At 44.2% G+C, this 15,180-nt stretch overlaps 1 protein-coding gene across 4 annotated transcripts in view; it reads right to left on the bottom strand.

Annotated features, from left to right (window-relative positions):
* Positions 1 to 3: 3 nt before the first annotated feature.
* The window catches only part of NMT2 (N-myristoyltransferase 2), a 32,914-nt gene continuing 17,737 nt past the window's right edge, over positions 4 to 15,180 (bottom strand). For all 4 annotated transcript variants that reach the window (XM_083467477.1, XM_083467479.1, XM_083467480.1 and 1 more), the window contains exons 4-12: positions 12,859 to 12,977; positions 12,544 to 12,635; positions 12,174 to 12,290; positions 10,311 to 10,481; positions 8,635 to 8,743; positions 7,164 to 7,334; positions 5,095 to 5,262; positions 3,222 to 3,359; positions 4 to 2,471 (exon numbers count right to left, since the gene is read on the bottom strand). In XM_083467477.1, coding sequence (XP_083323603.1) covers positions 2,451 to 2,471; positions 3,222 to 3,359; positions 5,095 to 5,262; positions 7,164 to 7,334; positions 8,635 to 8,743; positions 10,311 to 10,481; positions 12,174 to 12,290; positions 12,544 to 12,635; positions 12,859 to 12,977 — 1,106 coding nt within the window. In that variant the 3' untranslated portion in view covers positions 4 to 2,450. The remainder of the gene's footprint in view (positions 2,472 to 3,221; positions 3,360 to 5,094; positions 5,263 to 7,163; positions 7,335 to 8,634; positions 8,744 to 10,310; positions 10,482 to 12,173; positions 12,291 to 12,543; positions 12,636 to 12,858; positions 12,978 to 15,180) is intronic.

Here is a 15,180-nt window from a genome sequence, read left to right as displayed (position 1 = left end):
TAGTATGGAAGTGATAACATTTATTCAAACATCCATCTGTGCCGATAGATTCAATAGCTAGTAATCTCTTTAAGATGCCGGAATCACAAAACATCTGCAAATTTGATAGCACAATGTTATCCTTTGGACACTTGCATTTGGTCAAATAATGCATGCAGAACTGACCCCAGGTGCATTTGGCCTTTAAGAGAGGAGTATTTTCTTTAGCATGTCAATCAGCCCAAATATCTGCAAGAAGAAAAGCACTTCAGATTTGGATTTTGGGATGCAGGTCACAACTGATCTTGCAGATCCCACAATGCAGATTTCCTAAACAGAGGTTACAGCCTTGCCACGTTCAGTTTAACAGCATGCTATTGAATCTAAAAACTAAAAATGCCCCTAAACAGCTAAAACGGGGGTGCAACTTAAAATGGCTGCTCAGAGGAAACTTGTTTCAATCAGCTGCTATTAATATATTAATACTGAAAACAGGCATGTTGTAGGGACAGTAAGGAGGCAGCAGCAGCAGCAGCAGCAGCAGCAGCAAGAACTGGATATAGGATGTGTAGTTAAATTATTACCTATTTAGTCAGGTGCAAAACTTTGTGCTTGCAGTAGTTTGTGCTTAAAGGGTTACGGAAAGGCGAAATCACCACATGTCTACACCAACTGTGCTTTGCTTTCTTACCTTCCCAGCACAAATATTTAATTTGTTGTAATTTTATTACATTTCTATTCTGCCTTTCCTCTGCCATGGAAACCTAGGTGGTTCCCTGGTGGTCACTCATCCAAGCACTGACCAGACCTGCTTGGCTCCAGCAATTTATTGGATAATAATTGGGAAGATTGTTCTTAGTTGTCTAGTGAAGGAGAAAAACGAAGGGTTATTAATCTTATGAAGTCTTGCGTAGTTCTGAGGCTTTCCTCACTCCTACTTCCACACTAATTTCAGCTATTCAGTGCTATTTTAATGTCCCCCCCCACACACTTGTTTAACCAGTCATGTAAACTTATCCAGATCACTACTGGACATCTTCACCTTTAACTGAATCATGGTGCATTAAATTGAAAGCTTAGAGAAGCATGGACTCATTTACAAGAGCTGTTCAACCTATACCAACTCACTGAGAAATCAATCTGGGGGGAGTCTAGCTTGGGAAATACCTCTGTTTCAAGCAAGCAATGTCTATGCATGGCCTTTGCTTTTTTTTTTTAGGCTGGTTGCCATTATTAGAATTAAAGAACAAGGGTGGGTGGGTGGGTGGGAAATAGAAAGAGACACATTATGGCATATTAGTTAAGGCTGGTAACAACCAAAAAAGGTACTTGCAGGGTTCTGAACATTTGCTTATAATAAGCACAAGGGACAGAGAAATCCTTTGTTCCAAAATCCAGGATATACTACTACTACTATAAGCAAATTTTACTTATTTACACAAACATACTTTTTGTTTAAAATGGACATTCCACCCCCCTTTTTTAAAAAAACAACAAGTAGACAAAAGGAATATGTGCAATTTTGCAAAAGCCTTGAACACATTCAGTCGTAACATCTTGATAACAGTACTAAATTTTTAAAGTTTTTTATGTACAGGCTGCTCATAACTCTGCCACCGAAAGAAACCTCGAAAGGTTTTCCTTCTTCATAGCTGCAAGATTAATAGAGTAATATATAATTCAGGCAACATATAAACACCCGCACTAAACAGTGCAATACTCTTGAAGTCAAGTCAGTGATCTACTGAAGATCGAAGTACAAATCTGTAATTTTTATTTTATTTTATTGATTTGGCAGCATTGCTTATGGAGAAACAAATGCACTAGTCCAAGACCAGCGCATTCCCCGTACCACTCCACAGTTACAAAATACATCCAAGGTTTTCCTTGTTTCCTAACAGACAGTCATAATACTCCCCAAGGATTTCCTCCTTCCGACGATGACATCCACGTGATGGAAAATAAGCAGAAACACTCAAAATCGGCTCCTTCATTTTGTCACATTGATAAATGTACACTACCACCACTTAATAAATAGAAATGCAGCAGTTCAGTCACATTAACAGTAAAGAATTTGTACTCTATTCCACCACTGCAATCGAGTTGGTTGTACAAAAAACAGTCTTTTACGCAGGGGAAGGGAAGGGGGGGAAAAGAGAGAACCCTTTTCCATCAAGATGTGAGCTAAGCGTTGGAAATTAAAAGAAATGTGCTTTTATTTCGTTTCATCGACAAAACAGTAAAAGGTTCATGAGCTTTTTCTCTCTCTGGTCCGAGCTGAGCTGAAGGTGTGAAGGATTGGTCAGGCATGGGTCTCCTCACTTCCCCTCTGCGTGGCCCCAAGGTTCAAAGGATTATTTTTAAGTTCACCAGCCTTTGTGCTTCTCTCCTCTTGAACGGTACCGATCCAAGAGCTTCCATCAGCCCAGATGATTACTTCCGAGAACTATAAATACAAGTGTCCTTCCTCATTATTGTAATACAAGACCGACCTAGAAAGACAACAGCGGGTTTGTTAGTGCAGGTAAGGGTAACAAATAAAAACATTGGTAAGGAAATCTCCAGCCCGTTGGCTTCATTAGGCCCAGCACAGGTGCCAAATTGGCCCAGGAGACAGCTCTTCAGAAACCATTATTGCCTGCCCCACCCCACCTGTCGGGCAGGTATGGATGTGGCTACAAAGAAACCACCGGGAGCTCCTATTGGTTCCTTCGCAAGCGGAAATCCCTGTCAGCACCAATCAGCTGATCGGCACTGGCAGGGAGACCCATGGGGATTGGCTGCACTAGGGAGTTCTCCCTTGGGTTTCAATACAAACTGATTTGTACTGATGGAGTATGCCCCTTTAAAGGCATCAGATGATTGGCACTGGGAGCTGGCCCTTAAAGGAGGTAGCTGTAAGTGCACCCCATCTGATCAGTGGTTAAAGTGATCCTCTTTGAACGCAGGTGTCAATCAGCTGACATCAGGTGAGTAACAGGGAGGCAGTCCATTGGGAGTGACGGATCCAGTTCCCCACCTGTTTTATGACTTAGCGCTAGAACGGGCTTTGTCAGACTCTTAACTCCCATCAGCCCCAGCCAGCATGGCCAATGGTTAGGGATGATTTTACATGTAGTCTAGTGACATCTGGTGAGCCACAGGTTAGCCTCCCCTGCCACAAGTTACAAAAAAGCAAAGTCGCAGGGCATCTGGGGAATTCAAATCACTATAGACAACTGAGCCTCTGTGAAATGTGTTACCTTTTCAGAGTCCATGCCAGGACACCTCCAGTTATACAAGTAATACTGCAAGTTGCCGTCTCCGATACCAAACTTCAGTTTTTCCAGGAATGTTTTGTTTTCCATTAAGTCTAGTGCATTGAACACATCAAATCCTTTCTGGCAATATGAGGAAAAAAAATAATGATTTTTTTTCTAGTGGCATTTGCATCAAGGTTACCTATGAAAGCGTGCTGTGCTTAGAATGTGATCCCATCATTCGGTACACATCTTGTACAGCAGGTATAGTCACCCCTCCATTTCTTGCAACCCCCCTGCTGGTATGTCTGGGGGTTAGCTCCCAATTCTGTTGCTAGTCACATGTATGTTGAAACATGCAAAAACTTCCAAGTGGTGGGCAAGTGGAATTGAACTGATATCCAAACTCGCTTTGACTCAATGCACCACAGGCAACATTCAAGGTTCTGCGCCAAAGGACTCCAGTTTGCAGAATCCTCACATCTGACTAACAGGAGATAAGGAACAGGCACCCGCTTTTGGCCAGCTTCTGACCTGTAGTTGGTGCAAGACAACGTTGTTCTGGACAAACCTGAAGCACGCTTGGCAAGCCAATCTGTTGTTCATGAAAATTGAAATCAGACCAATACGTCGAGAATTTAATGATGGCAGGAGGTATAAAAAACAACAACAGAGAGACACCAAGAGCTGTATTTACTTTAACCGGAACTAAAATGACATCTACTGATGGAAAGTGTTACTTTATCATTACTGTATTTTTCGCTCTATAGGACGCACTTTCCCCCCTCCAAAAATGAAGGGGAAATGTGCATGCGTCCTATGGAGCGAATGCAGGCTTCAGGCAGCTATCCGCAAGCCTTCTGAGTGCGGCGGGAGTTCCCGCGGGCTCCGAAGGCTTGCTGATAGCAGCCTGCAGCCCAGGGAGCGCAGCGCCAACTCCCTGGGCTTCAGGCTGCTATCCGCAAGCCTTCGGATCCCGCGGGAATTCCCGCCGTAATCTTGCCGCCGCTCCTGAACCTGTTCTGGGGGCTGGGGTCGGGAAGCTCAGGCTTCCCCCACCCCAGCCCTGCGGCGGGGGGGGGGGGGGTAATTCCCCCCTTTATTCCCCCCCCTAAAAACTAGGTGCGCCCTATGGAGCGAAACATACAGTAGTTTATATTTCATTTAGAGCTCTTTTTTTAAAAAAAGTTTCCTGAGGTTTTCAATTAAAAACAGATAATGTGAGAAAACAGAGAAGTTCTGTTGCACAGCCTCGAGTCTTTGTGCTGACGGGATCAATGTGTCGAATACCACCCCATGGGCTCATTGGAAGGTAATGGGGTTAAGAGCTCTTTCTCTCTCCAGCGCCCTGCAATGAGCCACTGTTGCTGTGTCTTAAGTTTGGATCAAGACTATGATACGAAACGGGGAGAAGGAAAGCTGCAGTTTTACATTCAGTTGTTTCGTCATCCAGAAGTAGCAGCAGCATGCAGGCAAAAAGGTCTCTCTCAGAAAATAATAGACTTGGAATATGTGGGTGTATTGTTAATCCCCTGTCCCTCGGAAGGTGGTGGACTCTCCTTCTGAAAGCAGAGTCTTGGGTGGCCATCTGCCATGGATGCTTTAGCCGAGATTCTGCCATTGCAGGGGGTTGGACTAGATGATCATTGGTAGTCCCAACTCTACAATTCTATGATTCTGTCTGAGAGCTGTTCCATAGGCCTCCTGGGAGCTCAAGCCCATAAGCAGAGGCTGCCCTGTTCTCTCCAGTGCCAAGAGGTGTGTCACACCAGGAGTTGTGTTCTCCCAGCTCTCCTGGCCATGGAAGACTTGGGAGAGGCAACCTTGTTTTCTATATAAGCAGCCCAAGTGACCCGACGATGCCAGGGCTACTTACCAGCTTTGCTATAATGAGTGCATCGTTCATGAGATCCAAGAGGGGGGTTTCCGTATGAACATTGTAGAAGGAGTAGGCTGCTTTGAGGCTTTTGTGAACAGGGTGGTGCATGACCGTCGAAGGTAACGTGTAGAAACTCAGAAAGTCGGTTAAAACACCATTTGAACTCTAGGAAAGGAAGGGGAAGAAAAAGACACTACTGAGAAATCAAAGCGAAAAGACTCTATAGCACACTGGAGACGTAAGCAACTCAAGCTGGCTGGCAGAACTACAGGTCAAGAAAAACTACTGCAGCCAAGAGGTGCTGAGAGTTTACAGCCAGCCAAATAAATACGGCCAGCAGCTCTGGCTTACTTTAGCCCTGTTAAACTTGTTTCGAAACAATCTCACGCTGATCACGATCTATAATGCCATTACTTTAGGCCAGTGTTTCCCGAACTTGGGCTGCCAGCTGTTTTTTGGACTACAGTTCCCATCATCCCTGACAACTGGTCCTGCTAGCTTGGGATGATGGGAGTTGTAGTCTAGAAACAGCTGGAAACTCAAGTTTGGGAAACACTGCTTTAGGCCAAGGGGTTGGCTAACCTGTGGCTTTCCAGATGTTGTTGGACTACAACTCCCATCATCCCTGACCACTGGCTATGCTGGCTTAGAAGGATGGGATTTGGAGGGCCAAAGGTTCATGCAGCTAGAACAAAGATGCTGAATGTGCAGACTGTCCCCTTTATTACATTTGTGTCTCATCTTTTCCCAAGGAGCTTAAGGTAGCACACACGGTATGCCACCCCATTTTAAACCTCTTGACCACCCAGTGAGCTTCATGACTGAGTGGGGATTTGAACCAGGATCTCCCCAGTCAGTGATCACGTCGGCTCTCACTTCGTTCTAGTGTTGAAGTGCACAGCCCGCCATTTAAAAAGGCAGAGCAGCAGCCTGCATAGCACAGCCATCCGTTTTAACAGCAGGGCTCAAGCCCAGCAGCGTCAATCCATGCTGAGTTGTATCATATATTGCAAAAGAGTAATCTCAATTGTATGAGTGTCAGTCAAACTGGCACCTCAACACACAAGAAGGAGGTAGCCACATGCTTGGGGGGAACCCCACGTTTTGCATACGTATGAAAAACCCAAGCAGGCACCCCTGCAAACAGTCCAGTGAGAAGTAAATATGCTTAGTGGACATGTAACTCCGTAGAATGGAATACCTGGAATCCTCAACATGACCATTCTACACTGCAACATTTTGTTGCAGATCCCAGATACATTGCATATTTATCCTTGTTTAAACAAAAGAAGAAGAGCTGCCAATTCCAAGTGGCAGAAGTAATCGTGATTATTATCAGGCCAACGGAGGCCAATCTGAAATCACCCAAGTTTTAGTACAGGATTATCCAGTTTTACTTCAAAGGAGAGAAGTTACTACTGCCCAGCTAGGACATAATGCTAAATCATAGTTTAAAGTTTTACATGCACAAGCAGCAGCAAATATTGGGATTGCACACTCCTCCTGCCTTGGTGAGAAATCAGAAGCCCTTGCTTTGCTTTTAAACTACGCAGTGTCTCTCAATTACATCTACACTTGGGGAATTACGGTTTGATACGGGCTTCTTTGAACAATCCATAGCTTAATCAAGTTCAGGTGTAAAAAGAAACTATTTAGTTTAAAAGCAAAAGTGGATGCTTCTGATATCCACACAGCTATGCTGGAGGAGAACAGGAAAAAGTCTGAGCTTGAGGCTCCCTGCTGTTTGTGCCCATAACAAAACTGGGTTTTAATGTTGTACCTGAAAAGGACCATTGCCGGTTTTCTGGGAGAGACTTTATTATTTATTTTGAACAATTCAACACTGTCTTCCAGAACAAAGAGTTCACAAGTCAGCTGACAACCAGCAACTTAAAAATAATAGATTAAAATGGAGGTACAGGCGTTCCCAATGTAAGGGAAGAGTTTCTCACAGGCATCAGGTCCATCACTGTGAGAAATGGATGATGGACTAGATTTGCTTTTGGTCTGATACTGCTGGGCCTTTCTGACATTCTCGATGGAGGCAGGGGACAGCTCTCTCTTACCTCTACAACAAAGGTATCAATAATGTGATCCTGAGGCAGGAACCAGTGGGCCACTTCTTCTTCGTCCATAACAGGAGCGAGGTTGAACTGTTTCAAGTAATTGTTGATTAATTCTTGCACCGCTTTAATGTCTTTTCGTTCCATTGGTCTCAAACCTGAAGTTTTTGTGGCCTTGTTATAAGGAAAGAGGTCAGAGATTAAAGAGAGAGAGAGAGAGCTTTCACATTAAGCAGAAAAACAATGCTAGGGCATTCAGTGAGGAAAAACTACTGTGCCTATCCTCCAGATTACTTGGGTAGGCAGAAGACAGATCAGGATCTTCTGAGAAATCTCTGGGTGTTTTATGGTGGCTTGGCAAGAAAACAGCGACAACTAAAACACAGTCTCCCCCATTACGTTGCTGATAATGCTGGGGTGGGCAGACCAGAAGTGAATTTTTGTATGAAATTGCTTGGGAGCTGGGTTCTGGCACTGTTCCGAAGTTCCTGGCTGAGCTTGTGCATGGAGACACTCTGTTCCTTAGCTTATGTCCACCCAGCAGAGCTGCTATTTTGCATCTTGCTTTGGGTGGTGGATCTCAGGTTACCAGTAAAATCCAAAGCACATCCTGTAAGCCTGAAATTTGCCCATCCCTGCTGTCGAATGATGCTTTGCATAACTCCCAGCAAATTCAGCACCTTCAAGGAGACAGCAACCAGGCAGGAAAGTCATCCTTCATGAACTTCTGCATGCAAACAGATGTTTGGGCAGCAAAAAAAATGACCCCGGTCTTCTGAGTACCAAGAGGGACTTCGTAGATACAGGAAAACAAATAATGGCTTCAAGAGTACTGTGTTCTAATGTCCTTATGGCCTCATCAGATTTTACAGAAAAACACAGGGCTCTGTGTTGTCACAGCATATCTGTCATGTCTTCTCTAATGCTTAATGGGGGCATAATGAGTATGGAACAAAGCCTGCCTTTAAAACAGGGATGGGGAATCTCTGGCCTTGAAGATGCTGCTAGACTACAACTCCCATCATCCTTGAACATTGGCCAAAATGGCAGGACTGATGGGAATTGGAGTCCAACAAACATCCAGGAGGTTCACAGGCCATAGTTATTTCCCCCTAATAAACCAGTAGATTGTGGGGTGTCTGTGGTAGATTGCGGGACCCCTCCCCCACAAAAAACTCAACAACTTTGGCTTCCTAAAAAAAGCTCAACTTTGGTAGATCACTGCCAGTTTTTTTATAGTGGGAGTAGATCACAGTCTCTTGAAAGTTGGACATGCCTAGTATATGCCATCAGTACATTCAAGTCAACTCTACAACTTTTTGAAAGCCTCTTCCTAACCAGAGTTAACTATTTCCACGTCTCTCGAACAGTCCTGCCTTCCCAAAATGAAAGCCTGCCTTGTCAAGGATTGACAGAAGGCTATTTGGGGCCCCACTGTGAGAGTGAGGGTGCTGTGAACAGACACAATGCTTACATCAGGAAGTCTGTAAAGCTTCATCGTTCTCTGTAAAGTCATATTCCTACTCAAATGAGAAAATTTCACCTCTACCAATTTTCTGGGATTCAGGGATCGATGCCAATACCTAGAAATGTTAATATATATACATATTAATTTTATTTATTCAAAATATTTATTACTACCCCTCTTCACTGTTAGAAACAGGATACAGTGCATTTTTTAAAAAATACAACACCTAATATAATAAATAAAATTTATCTCACTTGACCTCAGTCCCTGAACTGCAATCAGTGCGTTTCATTATAAGTAAAATTAAATTCTTAAACTAAATTATCCAATTTAAGGCAAGTTATTGCTCCACTGCTTGGGACAGGACCTAGAAAAGACCCGAGCAAAATTTTTATATGCAGAAATCTAATTTCAGTCTTTGAAATGTGTTTCCATGCAAAGCACCCACAAAATTTAACACACTGACAGCTAATATCGTAAGAACAATCTACCAATCTACTGAAATAATTTGTTTGTTTAAGGTATGCGTTCACAGCCCAAGGTCAGCTGTGAACTTTATGGCTGAGTGGGGATTTGAACTGTATTCTCCTAGGTCCTAGACCAGGGGGCAGCAAACTTTTTCAGCAGGGGGCCATTCCACTGTCCCTCAGACCTTTTTGGGGGGTGGACGGCGGACTATTTTTTTTTGGGGGGGGGGAATGAACGAATTCCTATACCCCACAAATAACCCAGAGATGCATTTTAAATAAAAGGACACATTCTACTCATGTAAACACACACTGATTCCTGGACCATCCGGGGGCCAGATTTAGAAGGCGATTGGGCTGGATCCGGCCCCCGGGCCTTGGTTTGCCTACCCATGTCCTAGACCAACACTCTAACCACTACACCATGCTGGCTGTGGGCAGGAAAGGATAATGCAAAATTTAGGAGGACAGTGCATCTTCATCTTCCATTAACAAATGATAGCTGAACACGCAGCCCACTAAATCTCCCTTTGCAGCCTCACACTGACGCCATAAAGTGATTCACCTGCAAGCTGGTTTTTCTTAACGGAAAGATGGAGAAAAAGAAATGGAGGCAATAGCATATATTAAGGCAACACTGACCGTTTTGAACAATGGGCACGAAAAAGTGCTTTCACTGGCTCAAAGTATTCTATATCGTATTTCCCCCCCCAATGCCGGTTCACTGTTCCAGCACCAATCCCCTCTTTTAGGGATGTTCCTAAGGCAAGGTCCTTGCTTAATAATCCATACTGTGTGTGAGTTATAGGCTGCACATACAGCCCGAATGCTCCCGCTTTGCATGAACAGGCAAACAAATCAGTAAGGAAATGGTTTAGTGTTACAGCCAAGTCTGGGATTGTGGTTGGTTCCTCCCTAACAAGCCAGGATCACTGGGTAAGACTTAAATCAAGGCTTGTGGTTGGCTTACCAATCCTGGCTTATAGGGGGGATAAACAAACCACAATCCTTGGGTTTGGACACCACATAAAGCTATTCATTCCTCTTACTGAATTATTTTTACCTGCTTGTGCACAGCGAGGGATTTATCATTAAACTGGAAACTTTAAAAACACAATATGTCTTTTGAAAGCTGCATGTATAAACCCCACACCACCACCACCACCTGCAAGCTTTTGGAAAAGCAACCATATCTCAGGAAAACCCTTTGCTTACCTGCAAGTCGCTACAGGTTTGGGAAGTACCACTCCTGCAGTGTAAACTGCCTGAAAAATCCCCTCCAAGTTTACTCTCCTGGTTATTTCGCGAATCAGGACTGGTGCTACTCGCTTAGATCTCAGTTTTTTATGGACACACAGAAAATTAATTTCTACCATTTTCTTTTCACTGGGAATAAAAAGTTATAAGCCACCACTTATTTTTTAAACAACAACAATCCAAATATTCTCTAACATTCTGCCTGCGGTGCAGAAATGTAATATAAACTCTTGCGACGATGAATAAATGAGAGGGGATGCCTGCAAGGCTCAGTTCCTCTTATGCTGCCAGCGTAATGCAGGGATTTGCAAGGAGGCGGGAGAGAAAGCGAGGCCATAAGCCCCAGCTCCTGATTCTGGGCAAATCAAAAGACCAGCCCAAGTGGGCTGTTGCAGAATGTAAGGGAGTGGAGGCCTCTCCCTGTAATTCAAGCACTGATGTAATGTGCAAAAGATGCAGCTGCAGAACTAGGAATCGCAAGCTCTTCTCACGATTAGAACTTCCCATGTAACCTTCTGCAAAATGCCCTTTTCACATGTTACATGGGAAGCATAATTCCCTTGTGCTCCCAACTTACACTGCCTCTCTCCCGGACCTTGAGATCATCCTCTGAGGCCCTTCTTCGTGTGCCTCCTCCACGAGAAGGGGCCTTTTCTGCAGTGGCTCCCCGTTTGTGGAATGGATCAGGTGTGGGGAGCCCAGTGCCCCAGTGAGGATGCAAATCGCCCCCTCCCTGGTCATCCAATAGGTCTCTTGATAAGAGGGCAATATCTTCCCTCCTCAGCGGATCTACACAGATCTGCTGAGAAGGAAGAAGCTGTGTGCTATGTGTGTGTGTACCTGTAAGTGTGTGTGTACAAGTGTGTGGGGGTGACAACCTCTAGCCTGTAGTACAATGGCTCCCACAGTAGCTGTTGGTCACGCCTCATGGGGTGGCCAAGGGCGAACGCAGGACCTTTGGACCAAAGGAGTTAAGCCACCCCTCTTTTAAAACAACGAAGAATTCAAAGCTGGCTCCGTTCAGCAAGAGGAATGCTCGATTATTTTGAGAGAATATTCCAATGGTACGTTGGCTGTTTCTTATTGGAAGGAATGTGTTCTTTGCAGACCATGTACCACCATATATTATTTAACACACAAGGCCACATTTCTTAAATCCTGCCTTCCTCCAGCTGTATAAACAAAACATGTTTTGGAAATAATTTGCCGACACCTTCTCTCTGGAACCCTCTTTCCTGGGGAGGTGCACTTGGGACGATTCCCTTAAAATGTTTTTTTTTTTTTGCACGGCTAGACAAGTTCTTCCCTTATTAGACAGACCTTTGGACTGTAAACATCTGGGTTGCTGCTGCATACTGGGGCATTTTGGCTTTCAAAAACGTTTTCGAAGCACTTCATATTGCTGGCTTAAGGGTTTGTGTTTTTAAATGTAGGGCGTTTTGATTCAACCTTGCTTCTAAGCACTAGCCTGGTAGGTCTTGGTGATCCTGAATTCCACCATGGTGGATATGTGGAACCCCATAGACCAGGGCCTTGATGGACATCTTGGGTTTTGTTCGGAACTATCACAAAATAGAGCAGTATCCCACTATTTTGAATAGTAAGAAGTTGCCGAGGTGGACAGACTTGTATTGAGGACATTCCCAATAAATGCCAAAGCTGGAATCTTTAAATGGGACTTCAGCTAGTATAACTGTATATTGGATTTCGACCTAAGAAAACACTGAACATCTTTCCAACATGTCCCTATCTGCCATTAATGAAACTGATTTTTAACAACATGCCTGGCCAAAACTGACATCAGGCGTGGTCAGGACTTACCTCTCATAAATCCGTATGTGTGCAGGAATGGCGCTTATGAACCCTACCAATTTTCTATTGGATGATACTCTGACACCACAATGCCATTGCGGAAGCCAGCCTGGAGGCCGCAGAGCCCTGGAAAGAAGAAAACCACAGGTTAGTATTTATTGTTGTTATTTACAAAGAACCTAACAGCTTTCTAGGCACTGTTCTGAGATATACATTTAAAAATAAAAATAAAAAAATTCGCCTGCCTGCAGACTTGTTATGCAACAAGACATGACACAGAAGGAAAAAGAGTTGAGGAGGGATGAGGAAAACAAGGACAGTCAGGTACTAATTTTTTCAAAGTTTGCTACTTGGAAAAGCATGGAATTTTGTTACTCACCACAAGAGAAACTCTGGTGAATAGTCAAATCTAAACATATTATCATCATCTTCTACATAGTTTTCATTTAGCAGCATGTACAACTCCTTGAGCTGAAAAGGCATTAAGGGGAAAACATTAATCCCAATGCGCTAACTAGAATTTTGCACTGGACTCTGTAGTCCAGTGGCTCAAAGCCCATAGAAGTGCTGCATTTACTTCCACAACCTGTGCAAAACTGCCCTGGTGCCCAAGCGCACATAAAACATGCCCAGCAGCGAAATATATGGGCCTCCCCAGCTTGTGTTTTAAAAGACTGTAAGCAGTTCTACTTACGACTTCGGCGTTGCTCAGGTCCAAAGTGTCCCATGTGAAACCCTGTGGCAAAGAATATGGCTCTAGGCGGATGTTGTCCTTATCAGGCTCAATTGCGCCGTGAGATGTAATAACTTCACCTAGTTCATAAAAGAAGAAGAAGCGGGGAAAGAGGGGAAAATTTGCATTGTGTGTAGCTTACAGGCATGCTTCTGAAAATCCCCACTTTTAAGGGAAAAGGGCAAGATTTACGGAACGAATATGAAGTGAGAATATTACACGTCATAGTAAAGTAAACTTCAGGTTGCATTCTCCCAGCCTGCCCTCAATTGCTCAAGTCAGTCCAATGTACTGTATCTTGATTGGTTACATCAGCATAACCACACTAAGTACGCAATTTCCCTGGATGTCACTGGTCAGCCTGTCACTTTTTGCCTCTTTTTGCTGAATGCTATAATGCATGTTTAATTGTTTTTTTTAGTTGTTTCTATTTTAGCTGTAAGCCGCCTTGAGTGCCTGTCAGGGGAAAAGGCGGGATATAAACAAAATAATAAGCATGACTGCTCCTCAAGATCACTTCAAATGCAGAATCAAACCCCAACAGCAGACTCATGGCTCCCAATTAATGGAGTAATAATTTTCTACGGAATGGTGGAGGCTGGGAATTCAACGCCCACTGGTATGACTCCTGCGTGTCTGTCAGAGGAAAGGTTCCCTTTGGAAATTATATACTCTTTAAAAAAGCAGTTTTTCTTTAACTGGTTTTATACTTCTCATTTTACAGTCCTTACTCGTCCCTTTTCTCCTTTGACATTTCATCACAAATCCAATTAAGCATAAAAAAGACCGGACAGAGGAAAGGGTTAAAAAGCAGGGGTGGGACCACAGAGCTACAGTTTCCAAAGTGGTCTAACAATTGATCCTTCTTCCCAGGGAACTCTGGGAATTGTATTTCTGAGCTGGACCATAAAGAAGGCTGATCGGCGAAGAATTGATGCTTTTGAATTATGGTGCTGGAGGAGACTCTTGAGAGTCCCATGGACTGCAAGAAGATCAAACATCTCCATTCTTAAGGAAATCAGCCCTGAGTGCTCACTGGAAGGACAGATCCGGAAGCCTAGGCTCCAATACTTTGGCCACCTCATGAGAAGAGAAGACTCCCTGGAAAAGACCCTGATGTTGGGAAAGATGGAGGGCACAAGGAGAAGGGGACAACACAGATGGTTGGATAGTGTTCTCGAAGCTGCCAGCATTGAGTCTGACCAAACTGCGGGAGGCAGTGGAAGACAGGAGTGCCTGGTGTGCTCTGGTCCATGGGGTCACGAAGAGTCGGACATGACTAAATGACTAAACAACAACAGGGGGAATAGAGGCCTCCCAACTGCTCTCAGTACCCTTAACGAACTCCAAGGATTCTTTGGGGGAAGCCATGACTGTTCAAAGTGGAATAATATTTCTTTAAATGTTTAGTGCAGAGGAGGCATGTGTCAAAGGGCCCTAAGTAGGCAAATATACCGTCAGTTGTTGTTTTTTTAAGCCGTGACTATATCTGAGGAGCAGCACCTGATGTTAAAATCCATCTGCTGTTAAGCTTGCTCTTTTCCCTTCTGCCTCTCCTTTGTCAACTCCCCCAGGATCCCATTGCAAGCTCGCAGAAATGAGTCTGAGCTCTCTCCTTTCTGCTGCCACCTTTGCTTAGATTGCTCTATTAAGTTCCATATACAGTGAAAGGATGATAGGGGTCGTAGAACTGCTAATGGGTCGTAGGTCTGTATCGCACTTTCTGACCAGCGTCCCCCAAAGTGGGGCAGAAGGGACAACGCAAACATGGCTGCCCTCCTCTCTCTCTGCTGGTTCGTCAGGTGCCTTTTTGCCATCCTTCCCCAGAAGTTTCAACCTCCGATTAGACTGGGTTTTAATGCTGCCGATACACTTGCTTCTTTGTGTTGACCTTTAAAGCCCTAAACAGCCTCGGCCCAGTATACCTGAAGGAGCGTCTCCACCCCCATTGTTTTACCCAGTCACTGAGGTCCAGTGCCAAGGGCCTTCTGGTGGTTCCCTCACTGCGAGAAGTAAAGCTACAGGGAACTAGGCAGAGGGCCTTCTCGGTAGTGGCACCCGCCCTGTGGAACGCCATCCCATCAAATGACAAAGAGATAAACAACTACCTGACATTTAGAAGACATCTAAAGGCAGCCCTGTTCAGGGAAGTTTTTAAGGTGTGACATTTTCATGTATTTTTAATCTTTGTTGGGAGCCGCCCAGAGTGGCTGGGGAACCCCAGCCAGATGGGCAGGGCACAAATAATAATAATTATAATTATTATTATTATTATTTCGTTCT

The sequence above is a fragment of the Podarcis liolepis genome (assembly GCF_965112155.1).
Source record: "Podarcis liolepis genome assembly, chromosome: 12".
Lineage (NCBI taxonomy): Eukaryota > Metazoa > Chordata > Lepidosauria > Squamata > Lacertidae > Podarcis > Podarcis liolepis.
The sequence above is the reverse complement of the archived record's forward strand: the minus strand, read 5'-3'. Positions and strand labels throughout refer to the sequence as shown.